The sequence below is a fragment of the Neoarius graeffei genome, chromosome 26 (genome assembly GCF_027579695.1).
Source record: "Neoarius graeffei isolate fNeoGra1 chromosome 26, fNeoGra1.pri, whole genome shotgun sequence".
Lineage (NCBI taxonomy): Eukaryota > Metazoa > Chordata > Actinopteri > Siluriformes > Ariidae > Neoarius > Neoarius graeffei.
Window position 1 is genome coordinate 10,730,401 of NC_083594.1, and position 18,632 is coordinate 10,749,032.

An 18,632-nucleotide genomic window follows, 5' to 3' on the forward strand; every position below is an offset into this window, starting at 1 on the left:
CAGGATAAAGCGGCTAGAGATAATGAGATGAGAGATGAGATCTATACATACACACACACACACACACACACACATGCACCATCCCAGGTACTTCATCCATTATCTATATCTTGCTATCCATCTGTTGTGGGTCGCAGGTGAGCTGGAGCCAATCACAGCTGGCATTGGAGAGAGGTGGGGTACACCTTCAACTCGACAGGTCGCCAGTTTATCATGGGGCTTACACAGAAATTATCAATTGATTGATTGATTGATTGATTGATTTGTTTTATTGATCCCAAGCTGGGAAATTGTTTTCCTACAGCAGCAAGTTATCAGACATGTGAAAAGAAAAAGACACACTGTACAACATAAAATAGAATTTAGGGAAGAGAAGAAGAAGAAGAAGAGAAGAAAAGATCCCAAGAACAAACTGATGATACACAGGGTTAGATCTTAACACTAGCCCGCTAGCCCGTGGCTAGTGCAGATAGCCACGGGCTAGTGCAAAATCTCTGCTACTAGCCCGTGTTGGCTAGTGCAATAACTTGACATGGGTGTGGCCATCTTGAATCACGCAAAATCTGCAAAATGAACTGAAATGAATGCAAAATGAACTGGTGACTTACTTTCACTTAGTGAATAATCCCACCCTTAAAGGGAAAATAATTGTGATATTTCTTCAGGTGTTGTGGTTTGTACTTAACAAACAGAAATTAATTTTACTTGTAACTCTCAGTTGACTGCCATCATGCACTTGTATCTTCCTATGTTGCCATTAGATCTCATTTATGTTTGTTACCCTGACAGTATTGCTACATGTATGTGCACAATTAATGAATATTTTTTGTATGGAATGTTTACTTGTACAAGAATTAGTCATGTTCTTTTCTAGTCCAAGATAAGTTTATGATTTCAGTTCTAGTCCATTTCTATAAGAATTTGCTATGTTTTTTTTCCAGTCTAAGGCAACTGAATGATTTCAGTTCTAGTCCATTTTGCGAGATTACTACATGTACTAGTCTACTTAACTGTAAGCAATGACTACCTCTTTTATACTTCAAAGTGACAATTATGGTTTGAAACACAAAGTCACATCTGAGAACCATAATGGATTGAATAAAGTACTGGTTTTGTTACACTGAATTGGGAGCTTCTGTTGTTTCAACTTGTTCATTGTTTAGTATTTAAAATTCTTTCAATTGTCACAGGAATTGGGCTTAAAATAGCGGGCTAGTGCAACACTCTGCGGGCTAGTGCAATTTGCAAGCCACTAGCCTGGCTGGCTAGTGCAGAAAAACCTTAAGATCTAACCCTGATACAATATACAGATAAAAATATAACAATAAAAAATATACAGTATATCTATAAACGTGCTTTGTACATTTTAGCACTAATAGTGCTAAAAGCAAGAACTGTGACAAATGAAGATAAAAACTGTGCAAAAGTGCAAAATGAAGATAAAAATTCACACTCATATTCAAACATGTGGACAATCTAGAGTAGCCAGCATGTCTTTGGATCGTTGGAGGGAACTGGAGCAACCCGAAGGTGCACCCGGAGGTGCTCCAGTTTCTTCATGCAGTCATGAGGAGAACAAGGAAACACCATGCAAATTGACTGGCAGGTTCGAACCAAGAACCTCTGAGACGACAGGGCTAACCAGTGCACAAAGGTGATACTTCTTCTTTCTACTAGTCCTGTTAGTTCAGGGTTACCACAACGTATATTTGATTTGGCATTGGTTTTACACTGGATGCCCTTCCTGACACAACCCTCTCTGATCTATCCAGGCTTGGGACTGGCACTAAGTACGCGCTGGCTTGTGCAATGCCAGTGGCTGTAGACACGAAGAGGACATACAAACTCCAGTGAGAAATGTGTGGAGTCCTGTCCGACTCAGCTGTGAGGTTTGAACCTGGAACATTCTTGCTGTGAAGAACACTGTATGCACAGTGTACTGGGTGGCACGGTGGCGTAGTGGTTAGCACTGTCGCCTCACAGCAAGAAGGTCCGGGTTCGAGCCCCGTGGCCGGCGAGGGCCTTTCTGTGCGGAGTTTGCATGTTCTCCCCGTGGGTTTCCTCCGGGTGCTCCGGTTTCCCCCACAGTCCAAAGACATGCAGGTTAGGTTAACTGGTGACTCTAAATTGAGCGTAGGTGTGAATGTGAGTGTGAATGGTTGTCTGTGTCTATGTGTCAGCCCTGTGATGACCTGGCGACTTGTCCAGGGTGTACCCCGCCTTTCGCCTGTAGTCAGCTGGGATAGGCTCCAGCTTGCCTGCGACCCTGTAGAACAGGATAAAGCGGCTAGAGATGATGAGATGAGATGAGATGATGTCATCATGCCAGTGAGGACGAAAGGTCTTCATGCACATGAAGATGGATTGATGGGTTTAAAGCTGTGGGTTTGGAGAGAAATAGAGCAATCTGGCAACACCGTGCTTGTGCCTTGCGTTTTTTTTTTTTTTTGCGTGTGAGCGTGTGCGTGTCCGGTGCCGGGGGGCGGAGCGGCTGATGCGGCGGGTGCAGTGGGTCCGGTTCAAGAGCTGCACTCGGACCCAGAGTTGCGCTGGGATATAAACACGAGTGCGCGTTTTAAAGCGTTCTGTCGGCTCTCAGGAGGGACTGGAACCCGATCCCATCCGGATACTGCGGCAAGCTGAACAGCATCTCCTGAGTTTGGGTCACGAGCTTTTCTGTCGCATCCCAGTGCAGACTCAGGGAAATGAACCGACTCCGAGTCGACTCGAAAATGAGGATTTTTTTTTTTTATGATTATTGCGACAAAACGGAATGATCAGTAACTATGGTGACGGTTGATTTTGCGGATGTGTCCTGTCTGACCCGGAGTCTCAGGCTGTGTTAGCGACCTTGTGTGGAGGGACAGTTATGAACTCGCTGCTTTTCGGGGACGTGTTAGGAGCCGGGATGCTCGCGGCGCTGCCCGGAAGCGGTACCGGCGCGCTGAGCGATGACCTGGGCTCCAACATCCACGTGCTGAAGACGCTGAACCTGCGCTTCCGCCGCTTCCTGGCCCGCGTGCACGAGCTGGAGCGCAGGAACCGGGCGCTGGAGGGCCAGCTGAAGCTCGCCGCGGCGCGGAGGGACACCTATCACGCGCTGTTCACGCGCGACGTGGCCGTGCAAACCGACTCCACCGAGCCGAGGCTGCCGGGCACCATATGGAGCTTCACGCACGTGCGGCGGCGCGGAGAGCGCGTGGAGACGCTGCACGGGCCCGGGGTGTCGTGGTCGCACCCGGACGGCGTGGGCGTGCAGATAGACACCATCACACCCGAGCTCAGGGCGATCTACAACTTCCTGGCCAAAGTCAAGCGCGAACGGGATGAGTACAGGAGCAAGTGAGTGCCTAGGCTTTCATAATAATAATAATAATAATAATAATAAGATTGGGGTGTGAAAACACACTTTATATTCTCATTCCTTTTGTCAAAAGTATGTGGGCACCCGACCATCACACTCGTGTGTCCTTGTTGTAGATTTTTAGATGAAGAAGAAGAAGAAGCCTTTATTTTTGTCACATGTACACTCAAGCACAGTGAAATTCCTCCTCTGCATTTAGGGCTGAGATGCCTTGCGTACACAGGAAAAGGAAAGTGCTGTTCATTCACTCAACTCCCTGGGAATCAAACCTGCAACCCTTTAGGGCGGCACGGTGGTGTAGTGGTTAGCGCTGTCGCCTAACAGCAAGAAGCTCCAGGTTCGAGCCCCGTGGCCGGCGAGGGCCTTTCTGTGCGGAGTTTGCATGTTGTCCGCGTGGGTTTCCTCCGGGTGCTCCGGTTTCCCCCACAGTCCAAAGACATGCAGGTTAAGCTAACTGGTGACTCTAAATTGACCGTGAGTGTGAATGGTTGTCTATGTGTCAGCCCTGTGATGACCTGGCGACTTGTCCAGGGTGTACCCCGCCTTTCGCCCGTAGTCAGCTGGGATAGGCTCCAGCTTGCCTGCGACCTTGTAGAACAGGATAAAGCGGCTAGAGATAATGAGATGGGATGAAATGAGATGTTATTCAATTAGAAGAAGAAGAAGCCTTTATTTTTGTCACATGTACACTCAAGCACAGTGAAATTCCTCCTCTGCATTTAGGGCTGAGATCAGGGTGCATCAGTTGCCCTCACTTTCATAAAATCTGATGCATTTTTGTTTGGGTGTTCCTTTTCACCAATAAAGACATCCTGTAAAATTTTTTGACCATATTCAAAAGTCTAATGGTAATGGTGGCACCATGAGGTTCATTTTTTGCCAAAAAATGCTTATTTTATGTTTTCGCGTAAGGTTTGAATCACAATGTTGGGCTCCATTTATTGATTTCTTGTGACCCAGAGATCATGTTAAGAACCTTTGCAAGGGATTGAGAAGCATTAATGTGATTCAGAATACATTTGTACTGTTTAAAAGTAGTTGAACAAATGATTCAATGAACAGCTAAAACTCAAACTGTGCTTGATAATATATTTAGAATATGTACTAAAAATGTGTATCTAAGATATTTGGTATACTCTATAAGGTGCCATAATGTTTCATGAAAAGTGATCGAAATTTTGTCATAAAAGTCATAAAATAGCAGCTTTTTCCATAACTTTGAGCTCCAGGTGCCACCATTAAACTTTTGAATTTTGTCAAAATATTTCACCCAGTGTGTTTTCTTACCAAAAGGAACATAAAAACAAAAATGCATCATGATCGGAGGAACTTTTCATTTTTAGGGGGCAACTGATGCACCCTAGTGTGCATATATTCACTGCTTCAGATGGGTTAAATGCAGAGGATGAATTTCACTGTGCTTGAAGTGTGCATTCAAAGTCATTTTCTTTCAGTCTTAAATGTCAGCAATGCACTTTTTAAATAATCCTGGGATATTTAGATTTATTCTATCCACATTCACTGGATATGAGCAATCGCACGTTCTAATTGGCTACTCTACTACAAGGATATCGGCTCATATAACGTGAGAAGCGAAAGACAAAATGGCGGCGCGCATCAAGTCAGATATATCGCTTTGTTATCAAGTATTTGAAAGAAACCGAAATAGCTAAAAGAATATAGGTCCGTGTGTCTCCCCCCTCCCCCATATCTCCTGTTCCACTCCAGCCTAGTCGGTGGCAGTAAAGGCCTCTGCATGCTCTTGCAACAAGGCTTTCGCAGATAGCTTTTCGCAGACAGTTGTAATTTATCGTTGAGCGGGGAGTAATAGGCGTGCGCGATGTTATTCACCGCCACAACGCAAGGGGGTGCGAAGTCGTGAAATCGCTAGGAGTAGTTGGTGGGTGTGGTTAGTGGAGTGTTTATCCTCCGGTTACTTATAATGACTAGAACTGGAGTCGTATAGATGTACGTACTTCCTCACTTCCTCGATCAACCGTTCTTCGTGCTGGTCCATCTTCGCTCGTGTTTTTAAAAATGGCGGTCGTGAAAACAAACCAAACCGGGAAAGTAGGGAAGCGGAAGTGCGTGTACAGCGGATGTAGAGTGGACCAATCAGAGCCCTCTTGCCTGCGACGCTGTCTGCGAGGCTTCTGCGGTGGTCACAATTTTTGGGAGGTGCGCGCAGAGCGTCTGCGAAGGTGGGGGGGGCTACGCAGACACTGTCTGCGACGCTATCTGCGAGGACTGGGTTGTCAGCATAAATTGGCCTTTAGGCACCTTTTAAGTTGGTTTGCCAACCACCAAAAAAAAACCTCAAGGAGAAGAAGAAGAAAATGGCTGCGCATGTTGCTGAACCAACCGAGGATGAAATAAAAACTACTCATAAACAAAACCCCCACAAAAAAGCAACAAAATATGGAATAAAAGTATTTGACGGTAAGAACGTATCTTTTTTTATTTTTCAGGAATTATTATTATAGCATTTTTCGCAAATTGCTCCTGTCGTTTCGCCGGTTTGTTTATTCTAAGCGGAAATTATTTTGTCGGACGTTTTGTATGAAGTTTTTATTGATTGACTTTGCAAAAAATAAAAATGCTCTGTTTCTCAAAATGCAGTGAATGTGGATAGAACAAAACAGTTATTCCGCTCAATCTCGTCGTACACGGCTTATAGCCGCTATCAGCTCATGTACAACTCGATTTTGTGGAATAACTGTTAATTATTTTTGAAGTCCATGCCTGGTCGAATTTTAAAAGTGGATAAAAGACAGCAAAACACATCTTTTCAAAGTGCTGCTCATGCTCTGGGCAGCATGAGACGTTTAGTGGAAAGTGCTATCTACCCTCTTCCACATACATTAACTCATAGTCACTCGTGATTGGCCGGTTTTGCTGTGATTGACAGGGGACAGAGCGTGTCCTATCCAAAATCCAAAAAAGTACAGCCAGTTTTTGCTCTCTTGGCTCCCGGTCATGGATGGCTGTGGCATCATCGGGAATCAATCTTGCGATCTGTTGACAGCGCCTGATGATGTAAAACTTGACTTCGAACCAGCAATAGAAGTGCGTGACCATCAAATAGCAGCATGCAAACTGCAACCCAAACTCACTCTCTAAACTGTCCTCAGATGATGCATGGGTTAAAGTTTTCCGTCGTGTGACGGATTTCCGTCAACTGAACTCTCCCAAGGCCAAATGTGAGGTCGGTGCTGATCCGAGGAGAATTAAAATGACGGGTGGCTGGGTAGAGATTGGGTTATAACACTGATGTGTTGCAACACCATCGACTATCAGCAGGGTTTATTTAACTTTTTTGTTTTTGAGCCATGCTTTGTGTCGTTCATTTCCTATGTTTGATCATGTTTAAAGGAACAGTCCACCGTACTTCCATAATGAAATATGCTCTTATCTGAATTGAGACGAGCTGCTCCGTACCTCTCCGAGCTTTGCGCGACCTCCCAGTCAGTCAGACGCGCTGTCACTCCTGTTAGCAATGTAGCTAGGCTCAGTATGGCCAATGGTATTTTTTGGGGCTGTAGTTAGATGCGACCAAACTCTTCCACATTTTTCCTGTTTACATAGGTTTATATGATCAGTGACATGAAACAAGTTCAGTTACACAAATTGAAACGTAGCGATTTTCTATGCTATGGAAAGTCCGCACTATAATGACAGGCGTACTAACACCTTCTGCGCGCTTCGGCAGCGCATTGATACAGAGCTCAGATATCAATGCGCTGCCGAAGTGCGCAGAAGGTGTTAGTACGCCTGTCATTATAGTGCGGACTTTCCATAGCATAGAAAATCGCTACGTTTCAATTTGTGTAACTGAACTTGTTTCATATCACTGGTCATATAAACCTATGTAAACAGGAAAAACGCGGAAGAGTTTGGTCGCATTTAACTACAGCCCCAAAAAATACCATTGGCCATACTGAGCCTAGCTACATTGCTAACAGGAGTGACAGCGCCTCTGACTGCGTCTGACTGACTGGGAGGTCGCGCAAAGCTCGGAGAGGTACGGAGCAGCTCGTCTCAATTCAGATAAGAGCATATTTCATTATGGAAGTACGGTGGACTGTTCCTTTAAATGTTCGCTGTCTACGGTGCGGCATTAAAAAAACATGCGGTGTCAAAATTGGCAAAATGCATTCCCATGCGCTTGGCGTGCTTGTGTCTGACCATTTCTATTTTGTATTAAATTAAATCTTGCCAAAATGACTTAGTTCAAACTTGGACATATAGAAATAGAGCATGTTAAAAAACAAAACGAAAAAATAAACCCCGGAAAGCCCGCTCCTCTGCTTCAGCCAGACTTGAAGACCCGACGGTGCAATGCTTGCAGACTGTCAGAAGTAATTAGACCTAAATTTATAGCTAACAAATCAGCAGACGCCCCAACAATTATTATTTTCGTTAGGCCAATGTGTAAGGTATGTTAGAACCGTGCCTTATAGCCTACGTTATATCACAATTTAAAGGACGTTTGAGGAGTTGGAGGCTGCGAGCACAATGATGTTCCGACATGCGCTAAACTTTATTCCCTGAAAATCATACACCAGCGTTCAATGCCCCAAACAGTCAAAATGTCTAGAAGACTACGGTTAAATAATAATCATAGCCTACTAAGTTAAATTACGTCAAAACATCTGTTTCTAGCCTATGAAATGATGGAGGAAAATGAGAACGAACGCAAAGTAGATAGCAGCCAACGTCACGCGATCTTTTAGGTAACTTAACACTCGTGTTGGCCACAATATTTCTCTTAATAAAATCTTGAATTGTTTTTGAAGTCGTATTCAACACAAAGTAAGGTCAAATTATAATTTTAATTTTAATGTAAGCGAAGATCCAAACTTTTTTCTATATTGACGTCGAGCATAGAGGAGCATGTCATTCTGCTTTCGGTTTCAGCAGCATGGATGCGCTTTACATGAAAGAAGGCACTGATGTGTCTGCCATCGATAAAGGTGTAAAACAAGTGGAGGTGGGCTTGGCTGTACGAAATAGGTGAAAACGGAAAGCCATTTAGTTCATGGTGCAAAAAACTAAACATTCCAGGCGCTTACATTTGTGTGGTTTGCCACAAAAAAATAATATACGGAAGCAATAGAAAGAGAGTGCAATAAATTGAATATATTAATCCATTATTTAATTGATAATAAAGTTATCAGTTCTAAGTTAATCATTCTCAGAATTTCATCGAAATCCACCCATAACCCGCCCCCGTAGAATTTCATCGAAATCCACCCATAACCCGCCCCCGTAGAATTTCATTGAAATCCACCCATAACCCCCCCCGTAGAATTTCATTGAAATCCACCCATAACCCCCCCGTAGAATTTCATCGAAATCCACCCATAACCCCCCCCGTAGAATTTCATCGAAATCCACCCATAACCCCCCCCGTAGAATTTCATCGAAATCCACCCATAGCCCCCCCGTAGAATTTCATCGAAATCCACCCATAACCCCCCCGTAGAATTTCATCGAAATCCACCCATAACCCCCCCGTAGAATTTCATCGAAATCCACCCATAACCCCCCCGTAGAATTTCATCGAAATCCACCCATAACCCCCCCGTAGAATTTCATCGAAATCCACCCATAACCCCCGTAGAAGTTCATCGAAATCCACCCATAACCCCCCTGTAGAATTTCATCGAAATCCACCCATAACCCCCCCGTAGAATTTCATCGAAATCCACCCATAACCCCCCCCGTAGAATTTCATCGAAATCCACCCATAACCCCCCCCGTAGAATTTCATCGAAATCCACCCATAACCCCCCCCGTAGAATTTCATCGAAATCTACCCATAACCCCCCTCTGTAGAATTTCATCGAAATCCACCCATAACCCCCTCGTAGAATTTCATCGAAATCCACCCATAACACCCCCCCCATAGAATTTCATCGAAATCCACCCATAAACCCCCCCCGTAGAATTTCATTGAAATCCACCCATAAACCCCCCCTGTAGAATTTCATCGAAATCCACCCATAACCCCCCCTCCGTAGAATTTCATTGAAATCCACCCATAACCCCCCCCCCGTAGAATTTCATCGAAATCCACCCATAAACCCCCCCCATAGAATTTCATTGAAATCCACCCATAACCCCCCCCCGTAGAATTTCATCGAAATCCACCCATAACCCCCCCACCCCCCGTAAATTTTCAGTCAAATAATTTTTTTTGCTTTAATCCATGATGATGGCTTTGTAATGTAATAATCCTGAATCCAGATGTAAATTTGCTGTAATACTGTTTTGCTTTGATTTTTTATGGTAGATCACGGCGAGCGTGACAAACAGAATAGACTTACAGTACGCTGTTTGTTTGAAATGATTTGGTCATGTGGTTTGCATGATGCGAATTGTTGGTCATGATCTCTTGCTTTTTTTAATTCCAGACCGACACTTTCTGACTTTCCGATGCAGCGTTTATAAAAGCTGCGCATGCTTTAATGTTTACAGGCTGTTGTGTTCTGGTCCCAAAGCTTCAGTGTTTGTTCTGACTCAACTCCTCTGCTACTTTAACGAGACTTAACGACGTTAAAATGACCGCTAAAGCAGGAGAACTCCAGGGGCGTAGGAATGGGAAACTGACCTATAGCTTTGTGCTGCAGTCTCCTGCTTCTGTTCTGCACTTTCGAAGGCAGTGATGCATTACAGTGGAATATCTTGGCAGCAGGACAGTAAGCAAGAAAGAGGAAGAAAAAAAAAACAACTGAAAAGCAACTTTTGCTCAAGGGACTATTTGGCTGTTTTGATGCAATATAGAAGGCTCTTTGACATGTCTTAAGAAATTAATCGGCTGATCTGATATCACATGGTTCACATTTTGCTTGTTTTTCATGTATAACTGTTAAAATGGCTGTTTTAGATGAGGGAACAGCGAGCAATGAGCTTTCGGTGCTCTCTTTCCCTTCTCCAAATTTGGAGTGTGTTTTCAATCACGATAGAGTGCATTTCTCAAGTACCGCAAAATATGTCGTCCTGGGCCAAGACCCTACACAGAGGGATATTTGTGTATTGTATTGCATTGTTAGCCTGTATTTATGGTCTTTATCGAGCAGCCGTCTGTCTTTTTGGAGTTTATATCCACATCCTTTCATTCTAGCTCGTATTAGAATGGTTTGCGTGTGAAAAGATGTGTGCACAGGTGATTAAAGATGTTTGTGCGCTTCTCCAGGCAGTCTTGACTAAAGCTTGACTTTCTGTTTTCCAACCAAGCACATTGATAAAATGAACATTTGCCAGATGTGTTCATTACATTACATTAATGGCATTCAGCGGACGCTTTTATCTAAAGCGACGTGCAGCATGCACAGAGCAGCCTGGAGAACAGTTGAGGGTGAGATGCCTTGCTCAAGGGTACTTCAGCTATTCCTGCTGGTCCAGGGAACCGATCCAGCAACCTTTTGGTCCCAAAGCCACTTCTCTAACCATTAGGCTTACCCCAGTAAGCTGGTATATTGTATGCTGATACATACAGGGCATGGCCAAAAGTATGTGAACACCTGGCCGTCATACCTTTCGAATGATCTGCAACAGTTCTTTCTTTCTTTCTTTCTTTCTTTCTTTCTTTCTTTCTTTCTTTCTTTCTTTCTTTCTTTCTTTCTTTCTTTCTTTCTTTCTTTCTTTTTTGGTTGTTGTTAATTTTGTGTATGATTTTATAATACCAAAGTGAGTCAGGATTTTAAAAAATATTATTAATTAAAAAAATAATTGATATTTTAATATTAAAATTAATTAAAAAAAATTAAATTAACATTTTAAATAATTTTTTATTTGAAAATATTTCATAATGTTCTTATTAATTTATTTTATAACATTTTTTAAAAAATAGCTCTTTAATCATAATTTAATATTTTATTTCTAATAATATTTTTTAAATATTATTTATTTTAATAATAATTTGATGATATTTCAATAATATTTACTAATATTAAATCTCTTAAGATTACTTTTCTTATACATTTAATAATAAAAACTATCGATATCATAAACTGACGTTTCGACATCACCGACATCATCATCAGAGTGAAATAAACAGCGTTTAAGTAAGTGATTAAGAGTCAGTTCAAGTTTTTATTATACTTTCTTGGGACTTGAAAAACTTGAACTGACTCTTAATCACCTTAAACACTTTATTTTACTCTGAGGACGAGGTCAGTGACGTCGAAACGTCAGTTTGTGATATTGCTAGCTTTTATTAATATTATTAAATATTATTTAATGATAATTATTCAAGTATAGTTTTAAAAATAGCTCTTATCTCCTGTGGTCAGCATTTCCTGTTCCCCCCCCACACACACTTTTTTACAATTTGTAGAAAATAGAAAAATCTGAGTTACTGACTCGTAATTACGACATTGTAGTGCATTCATATGTGCTTAGGTCATAATTACAGCCTATCTGTCTAGACTTGAAGGCAACATCAGCATTAGCCAGTGCAATATCTACCTTTTAATACTTATTGTATTAACAACCTTTGGTCCAGGGATGTGATTTTTCCGCGAATTTGCGGAATTCCGCTTTTTTTCACCTCAAAACTTGAAAAAAAAAAAAGTTTCTGATTTTTCCCTCAAATCCACATTCGTATCCTATTCGTTCCGACTTTGTTTGAAAGATGGCAGCCTCGGACTTGCATCTTTATGCCTCGATCACGGAGGCTGCCATCTTTCAACTCTTTGTTTGAAGCGAGCGCGTTCATTGGTTGTTACAGAGCGATGGGCCAATCACGTACCTCGTTTCATCTCATTGACGTAATTACGTCATTTACGCAATTACGTCATTGAGATGAAACGAGGTACGTGATTGGCCCATCGCTCTGTAACAACCAATGAACGCGCTTGTTAGCTGTACGTAAGCTCGCTTCAGACAAAGAGTTGAAAGATGGCAGCCTCCGTGATCGAGCGTAAAGATGCAAATCGAGTTAAAGAAATCGACAGAATAGTGAAAAACAAGTTCCACTGGGAATGGATGGAGAAAGAGGTTGCTACAGACGTTGGACATAAGACTGTGAGACATTTGTTCAGCGATTTCGTTCTTTGGGGAGAGGGCAGAGGTCTCTGGCTGTCAAGTTTGGGGATGCTGGGACCTCCCCTGCCCGAGCTACGAGCGTGCAAAGTCGGGCTGGAGCCCGGGATAGAAACGAAACCTAAGCGGAGCGCCGCGGCTCGCCTCAGGGCGAATTACGTCCCAAGGCGCGGGGCTAGCGGGCCCTGCTCGCGCTGGTTCTTTGGGGGGGGGTGAGTGAGTGTGTGTGTGAGAGAGAGAGTGTGTGAGAGAGAGAGTGAGCGTGTGTGTCAGAGTTGCATGTTGACCATTAAATTGGCTTGAATTTGTTAATCATGACAAGTTTTTTCTTGTGTGTTTTGCTTGCCATTTTAGTACAATTTTTAAGTCAGAAACCCCAAAACCCAGGAGCTTCGGGGGGCTTCCCCCCTTGTCCCCCCACCAGGGCGCTGCCCTGGACCAGCTGGGGGCCTGTGGCCCCCAGACCCCCGCCTAAAATTTTCAGATAATTTCACCAGCCCCAAATCACATCCCTGTTGGTCAAAAAGCGTAAATTGTTTGTTTTTGATGCCTAATCGTAGTCGGCAGTATGGAATAGCAGACATGAATAAAACATCTCCTCGCTGATTGTCTTCAGACTGATGAGTGTGTTTAGTACCGTACAGAGACCACACTGTGCTTGAGGCACTCTCGTGAACTGTGTGAAAATTGTGCACACACTAACCTGAGAACAGCTGTGAAGCTTTACGACATGCCAGTGAGTGTGTTGCTGTTAATCTGTGGCTGTCTTGAGATGCCCTTAAATGGAGTCGTTATGAACGAGATTTCAGCTGAATTTTGGGGGAAGATTAATAATGCATGCCTGAATGACCGAGCAGAGTACAGAGCGAACACAAGCATGTCAGTGTGTGTGCATGCGTGCGTGCGTGTGTGTGTCAGGGACCGTTCCATGCTCTTATAGGTCCGCTGCTGCCTTTTCATTCAGGCCTATGCTGACTCACCAGCCAGTGCAGCCTCACTAGCAAAAAAAAAAAAAGACGCCAAGCTGGGACTGAAGGAGAAGACAAAGGAAACAGTGTGTCCTGTTCTCTTTACACTTTATTTTCATGTGCGTGTGTGTGTGTCATGTCTCAATAAAGGGTTGCTTCCTAAATAATAAATAGATTGTCCATACCGACACGCTTGGCTGCCTTGCCGTGCCGCTGACTGGAGTGTGTGCCAGCGTCTGCTGTTCCTCATTGTCTAATTAAAGAGAAATGTTCAAAAGGCTATTCAGAGACTGGAAGCCTCATTTTGCTATTTTGCTCTGCGTAGCATTTATGGGATATTTATAATACTGTGGTGACGCTGTTTAAGGCTTTGCTAACCTTTATTTTCAAAGTTGGGCCCAGGAGTGCCTAAAATGACTCACAAATGATGATTAAAAGAATAATTTGAAGAAAAAATATCTAATTTAAACATTGTTCTTGGACTTACTTTACTTGATTTCAAATGAAATCGGATTTGATCAGTTAATTTTGCCCTGCTATGAGCTACAAGGCTAATTTAGCTAAGAATTACAAGAAGCTTATGCTAACAATCAATTCGCATTAGCATTAGCATGGTTATGATTAAAATTATTAAAATGATCGGGTATAAGTACAAACGAGTCGCTCAAACGGTCTTAGCTTTATTTGTGACACTTTATTTGAGGCGACATCTGTAATTAAAGCGGAACTGAAGGCAAATTTTTCATTATCAAAATTCTATTGATCTCATTTTATTAAATATCGGAATGCATTTTTGATAGCGGGCGGCACGGTGGTGTAGTGGTTAGCGCTGTCGCCTCACAGCAAGAAGGTCCGGGTTCGAGCCCCGTGGCCGGCGAGGGCCTTTCTGTGCGGAGTTTGCATGTTCTCCCCGTGTCCGCGTGGGTTTCCTCCGGGTGCTCCGGTTTCCCCCACAGTCCAAAGACATGCAGGTTAGGTTAACTGGTGACTCTAAATTGAGCGTAGGTGTGAATGTGAGTGTGAATGGTTGTCTGTGTCTATGTGTCAGCCCTGTGATGACCTGGCGACTTGTCCAGGGTGTACCCCGCCTTTCGCCCGTAGTCAGCTGGGATAGGCTCCAGCTTGCCTGCGACCCTGTAGAACAGGATAAAGCGGCTAGAGATAATGAGATGAGATTTTTGATAGCTATTTTGTCGCTGCTATAGCATGTTATGAGTTTTTGCTCTGTAATACATCAGTCCATATGTCAAAGCGATGGCCGTAAACGAGATTCGTTGAGACCTGTGCGAGACATCGTAGGACGGAAGTAAAACGTACAGCGCAAATCAAAGTCACCAACATCTGCCAACGTTGTCAAAAGACGTGCGCGCCGTCTTTCGAATGCTGATGTAATCAAGCCGGAAGTTTTGTTTGTTTCGATAGCAATCAGGAAAGTTTGAAAAAAGTAGGCAGTAATTGTCATTTAAACTCGTTTTTGTGCAATATTTCGTTTAGAAAACAGTTTTCAAAATGGTGGCACTGACACCTGGCTGACACGTCACGTTTCGAAGTCTTGCACAAGTCTTGTGAAGATCGCACGGATAAGTGAGTTTGATCGAAATATGATCAATCCTGTAAGGAGGAGTAGCGATTTTTGTAAATTGTGGATGGACAACGACAGACGGACGATGGCACGTGATCGCATAAGCTCGTCCAGCCTGGCCTGCGGCCAGATAAGCTAAAAAAGGATAATGTACTGTTATTACTTAAAAAATGGAGACGTTGGCAGTTTTTCTGTGGTATAACAGGAGCGTCCAATATTTTTAATTGCCGGGAACACCATACATGACTGCACAGGTGAAATGAAAACATCAGGTCGAACCAAGGATGTGATTCTGGCAGTCTGTCAGTGGAAAATTACTGTCTTGTTCAGAATGTATTCATTGGTTAAAAATTTTTATACAATATATATAAAAACTCATAGCACCAATATGTGTAATACAGTTCACAAACTGCTGTGAGTAGGGATTCCAAAAATACCATTTAATTACATCCCAATGGCTCTCAAGTCACCCATTCCTTAGTCTGCTTTTTGCTTGATGGATTTTATGTGCTCTTATTAAACTAATCTGCTGGATGACTAGAGTAATTTTCCCAGATGTCTGTAAATGGAAACATACATTGGCACCATCATTGGCGTTGGCACTGTCACCAGTTTAGTATTTATGACCATTATTTGTGTGTGAAAAAATGTTCCACACCCTAACGTGTGTTGAATCTGTTCTAGCAAGACATCTTGATGGTTACTTTACGATGTTTATATACTTTAGTCTCCCGGGGCGGCACGGTGGTGCAGCGGTTAGCACTGTCGCCTCACAGCAAGAAGGTTCCAGGTTTGCAATTCTGGTAGGTTTTTGGTTTGCGATGTGTGTGTGGAGTTTCCATCTTCTCCCTGTGTCTGCATGGGTTTCCTCTGGGTCCTCCGGTTTCCTCCAACAGTTTCAAAGACATGCAAAAATACACAACCACTGGAGTTGCACAAGCCAGTGCATACTTGGTGCCGGAGCCTGGATAGACTGGGGAGGGTTGCGTCAGGAAGGGCATCCAGTGTAAAAACCTATGCCAAGTCAAATATGCAGATCGTAAAATGATGATCCGCTGTGGCGACCCCTAACGAGAGCAGCTGAAAGAAGATGATGATGATGCAATTTAGAGGGACGACAGTGCATTACCCATGTCAGTATTAGCCTTGAGAAATGGCTGTGAGGAGTAATCTGGTTTGCAAATGTTTATAAGCTCTGCCAACTTTGTTGGCGGAGGTTATGTTTTCGCTTCCGTTTGTTCGTCTGTTCCCAACGTAACTCAAAAAATAGTGAACGGATTTTGATTAAATTGTGAGGAAAGGTGATCCATGGGCCAAGGAACAATTGATTAGAGTTTGATACAGGTCCAGGATTTATTTTTGTCTGTTCCCAACGTAACTCAAAAAATAGTGAGCGGATTTTAAAGGATAACTGAAGGCAAACTTTTTATTATCAAAATTCTGTTTATCTCATTTTATTAAATATAGGAATGCATTTTTGATCGCTATTTTGTCGCTGATATAGCAAGTTGTGAGTGTTTGAAATATGCTATGTCATATATCAGTCCATATGTCAAAGCAATGGCCGTAAATGAGATTCGTTGAGACTAGGGATCGACCGATATGTTTTTTTCATGGCCGATACCGATACCGATACTGATTATTATGGAATTGGGATGCCGATAACCGATATGTGCAACCGATAAATGTAAACATTATAATTCACATGAAATTAAACATAGCACACACTGACACAGACCTTCATATCCATGAAATGTATGTTTAATTGTAAAATTGAACATGAAATTTTGTGCAGGGAGATGCCAGCAGCATTTGTACAATAAAGTCAAACATTAGTTAGAATAAAATGAGAAATAAAATAATAATAAAATAAATATTCACCAATAAAAAAATAAATCACTCCCTACTATATTACAGCTCACCATTTTCAGTGGAAAATAAATGAAAATACACTCTGGATTCTTTTACACGAAGAACTAAGTAAGACTTACCAACTTCAAGTAGCTTTTAAATAACAAATCAAGTGTAGGGAGCTGCCTGCAGCATTTTTAAAAAAGTAAAATCAAACATAAAGTAGGCTATCACTCCCTATTATATAACAACTTAACAAGTAACCATCTACATTCTAATGCTTTTAATGCCCAAGCCTAATATTCCCGATTTAGGAGGATTATATTGTAGTGAAGGAAGCATTACATGTAGTTTCAGCGAGACTAGTTGGTTGTAGGCTAATTCAAGTGCTTCCTTCCGTAAGCTAAGTTTGCCTGGCTACACAGATGCAAATGGACAATTTTAACGAGTAGTAGATGAAGAATGTAAACATATAATGATGTTGTGCTTTTGCAACTTGTGTGTTTGTGACTTATTGCGGCAAAAGCAGCGTGTCCTTACCTTGAAGTGGGATCTGCTTCTGCCCGAGTGCCCGTACGGCCGCCTTGAAACAGTTCACAGCGTTTAGCTACGCGTGTTGATTGGCTGTATCCCTTGTGCCGCTTCTGCCCGAGTGCCCATACGGCCGCCTTGAAACAGTTCAATAGCATTTAGCTACATGTGTCGATTGGCTATATCTCTTGTGCCAAACAAATCAGATGTTGTGGTGGGCAGGACCGTGTTCTTGAACTCAGAAAGGCGAGTGCAGGAAAGGACATGCAGTGACAGTCGTGTTAGGAACGAAATGGCTACAAAAAGGCATGTTATCAGCATATTGGTGGAAATTATGGCCGATACCGATAACCCTAAAAATGCAGAATATCGGCCCGATATATTGGCTAGGCCGATTATCGGTCGACCCCTAGTTGAGACCTGTGCGAGGCATTGTAGGACAGAAGTAAAACGTACAGCGGAAATCAAAGCGACCAACATCTGTCAACGTTCCCTGTGTCCGAAATCGCTCACTCGTTCACTACTCTCTACTCCCTATATAGGGAATTACTGTATAGAGGACCATATAGTGCGGTCATTGGTAAAATTAAAAAACGCTTTCGGACACTACTCCGTCGCGCTGGTATTTACGTCATTATTGTTGCACAATTAAAACGTGCCAGATCAGTCAGCTGGTGGGTTTTCAAAATAATAAATACATACATGTGTTTTTGTGATAAATCCATATTACACTGAGTGCAGTTCCCACATTAATCACTACAAAGTACCTGCATCTTTCAGTTCTTTTAAATCAAGGCTGAATCCTTTCTTCTTTGCCGCTGCCTTTTATTAAATCAAATTTCAGACTTTTAATTTGATTTTTTCAGCACGACTGCAATGCATGATGGGATATATTGCTTTGGTTAGTGACCATCGGTTGTACACTACTTTTCGTGATGCATTGTGGGATACTTTGAGCGTACTATATACAGTGGTGCTTGAAAGTTTGTGAACCCTTTAGAATTTTCTATATTTCTGCATAAATATGACCTAAAACATAATCAGATTTTCACACAAGTCCTAAAAAGTAGATAAAAAGAACCCAGCTAAACAAATGAGACAAAAATATTATACTTGGTCATTTATTTATTGAGGAAAATGATCCAATATTGCATATCTGTAAGTGGCAAAAATATGTGAACCTTTGCTTTCAGTATCTGGTGTAACCCCCTTGTGCAGCAATAACTGCAACTAAACATTTCCGGTAACTGTTAATCAGTCCTGCACACCGGCTTGGAGGAATTTTAGC

General features: G+C 42.5%; 1 protein-coding gene across 1 annotated transcript in view; it reads left to right on the forward strand.

Annotated features, from left to right (window-relative positions):
• The first annotated feature begins 2,391 nt into the window (after positions 1-2,391).
• Positions 2,392-18,632, forward strand: part of iffo2b (intermediate filament family orphan 2b) — a 126,999-nt gene continuing 110,758 nt past the window's right edge. The window contains exon 1 of the mRNA XM_060909993.1: positions 2,392-3,342. Coding sequence (XP_060765976.1) covers positions 2,870-3,342 — 473 coding nt within the window. The 5' untranslated portion in view covers positions 2,392-2,869. The remainder of the gene's footprint in view (positions 3,343-18,632) is intronic.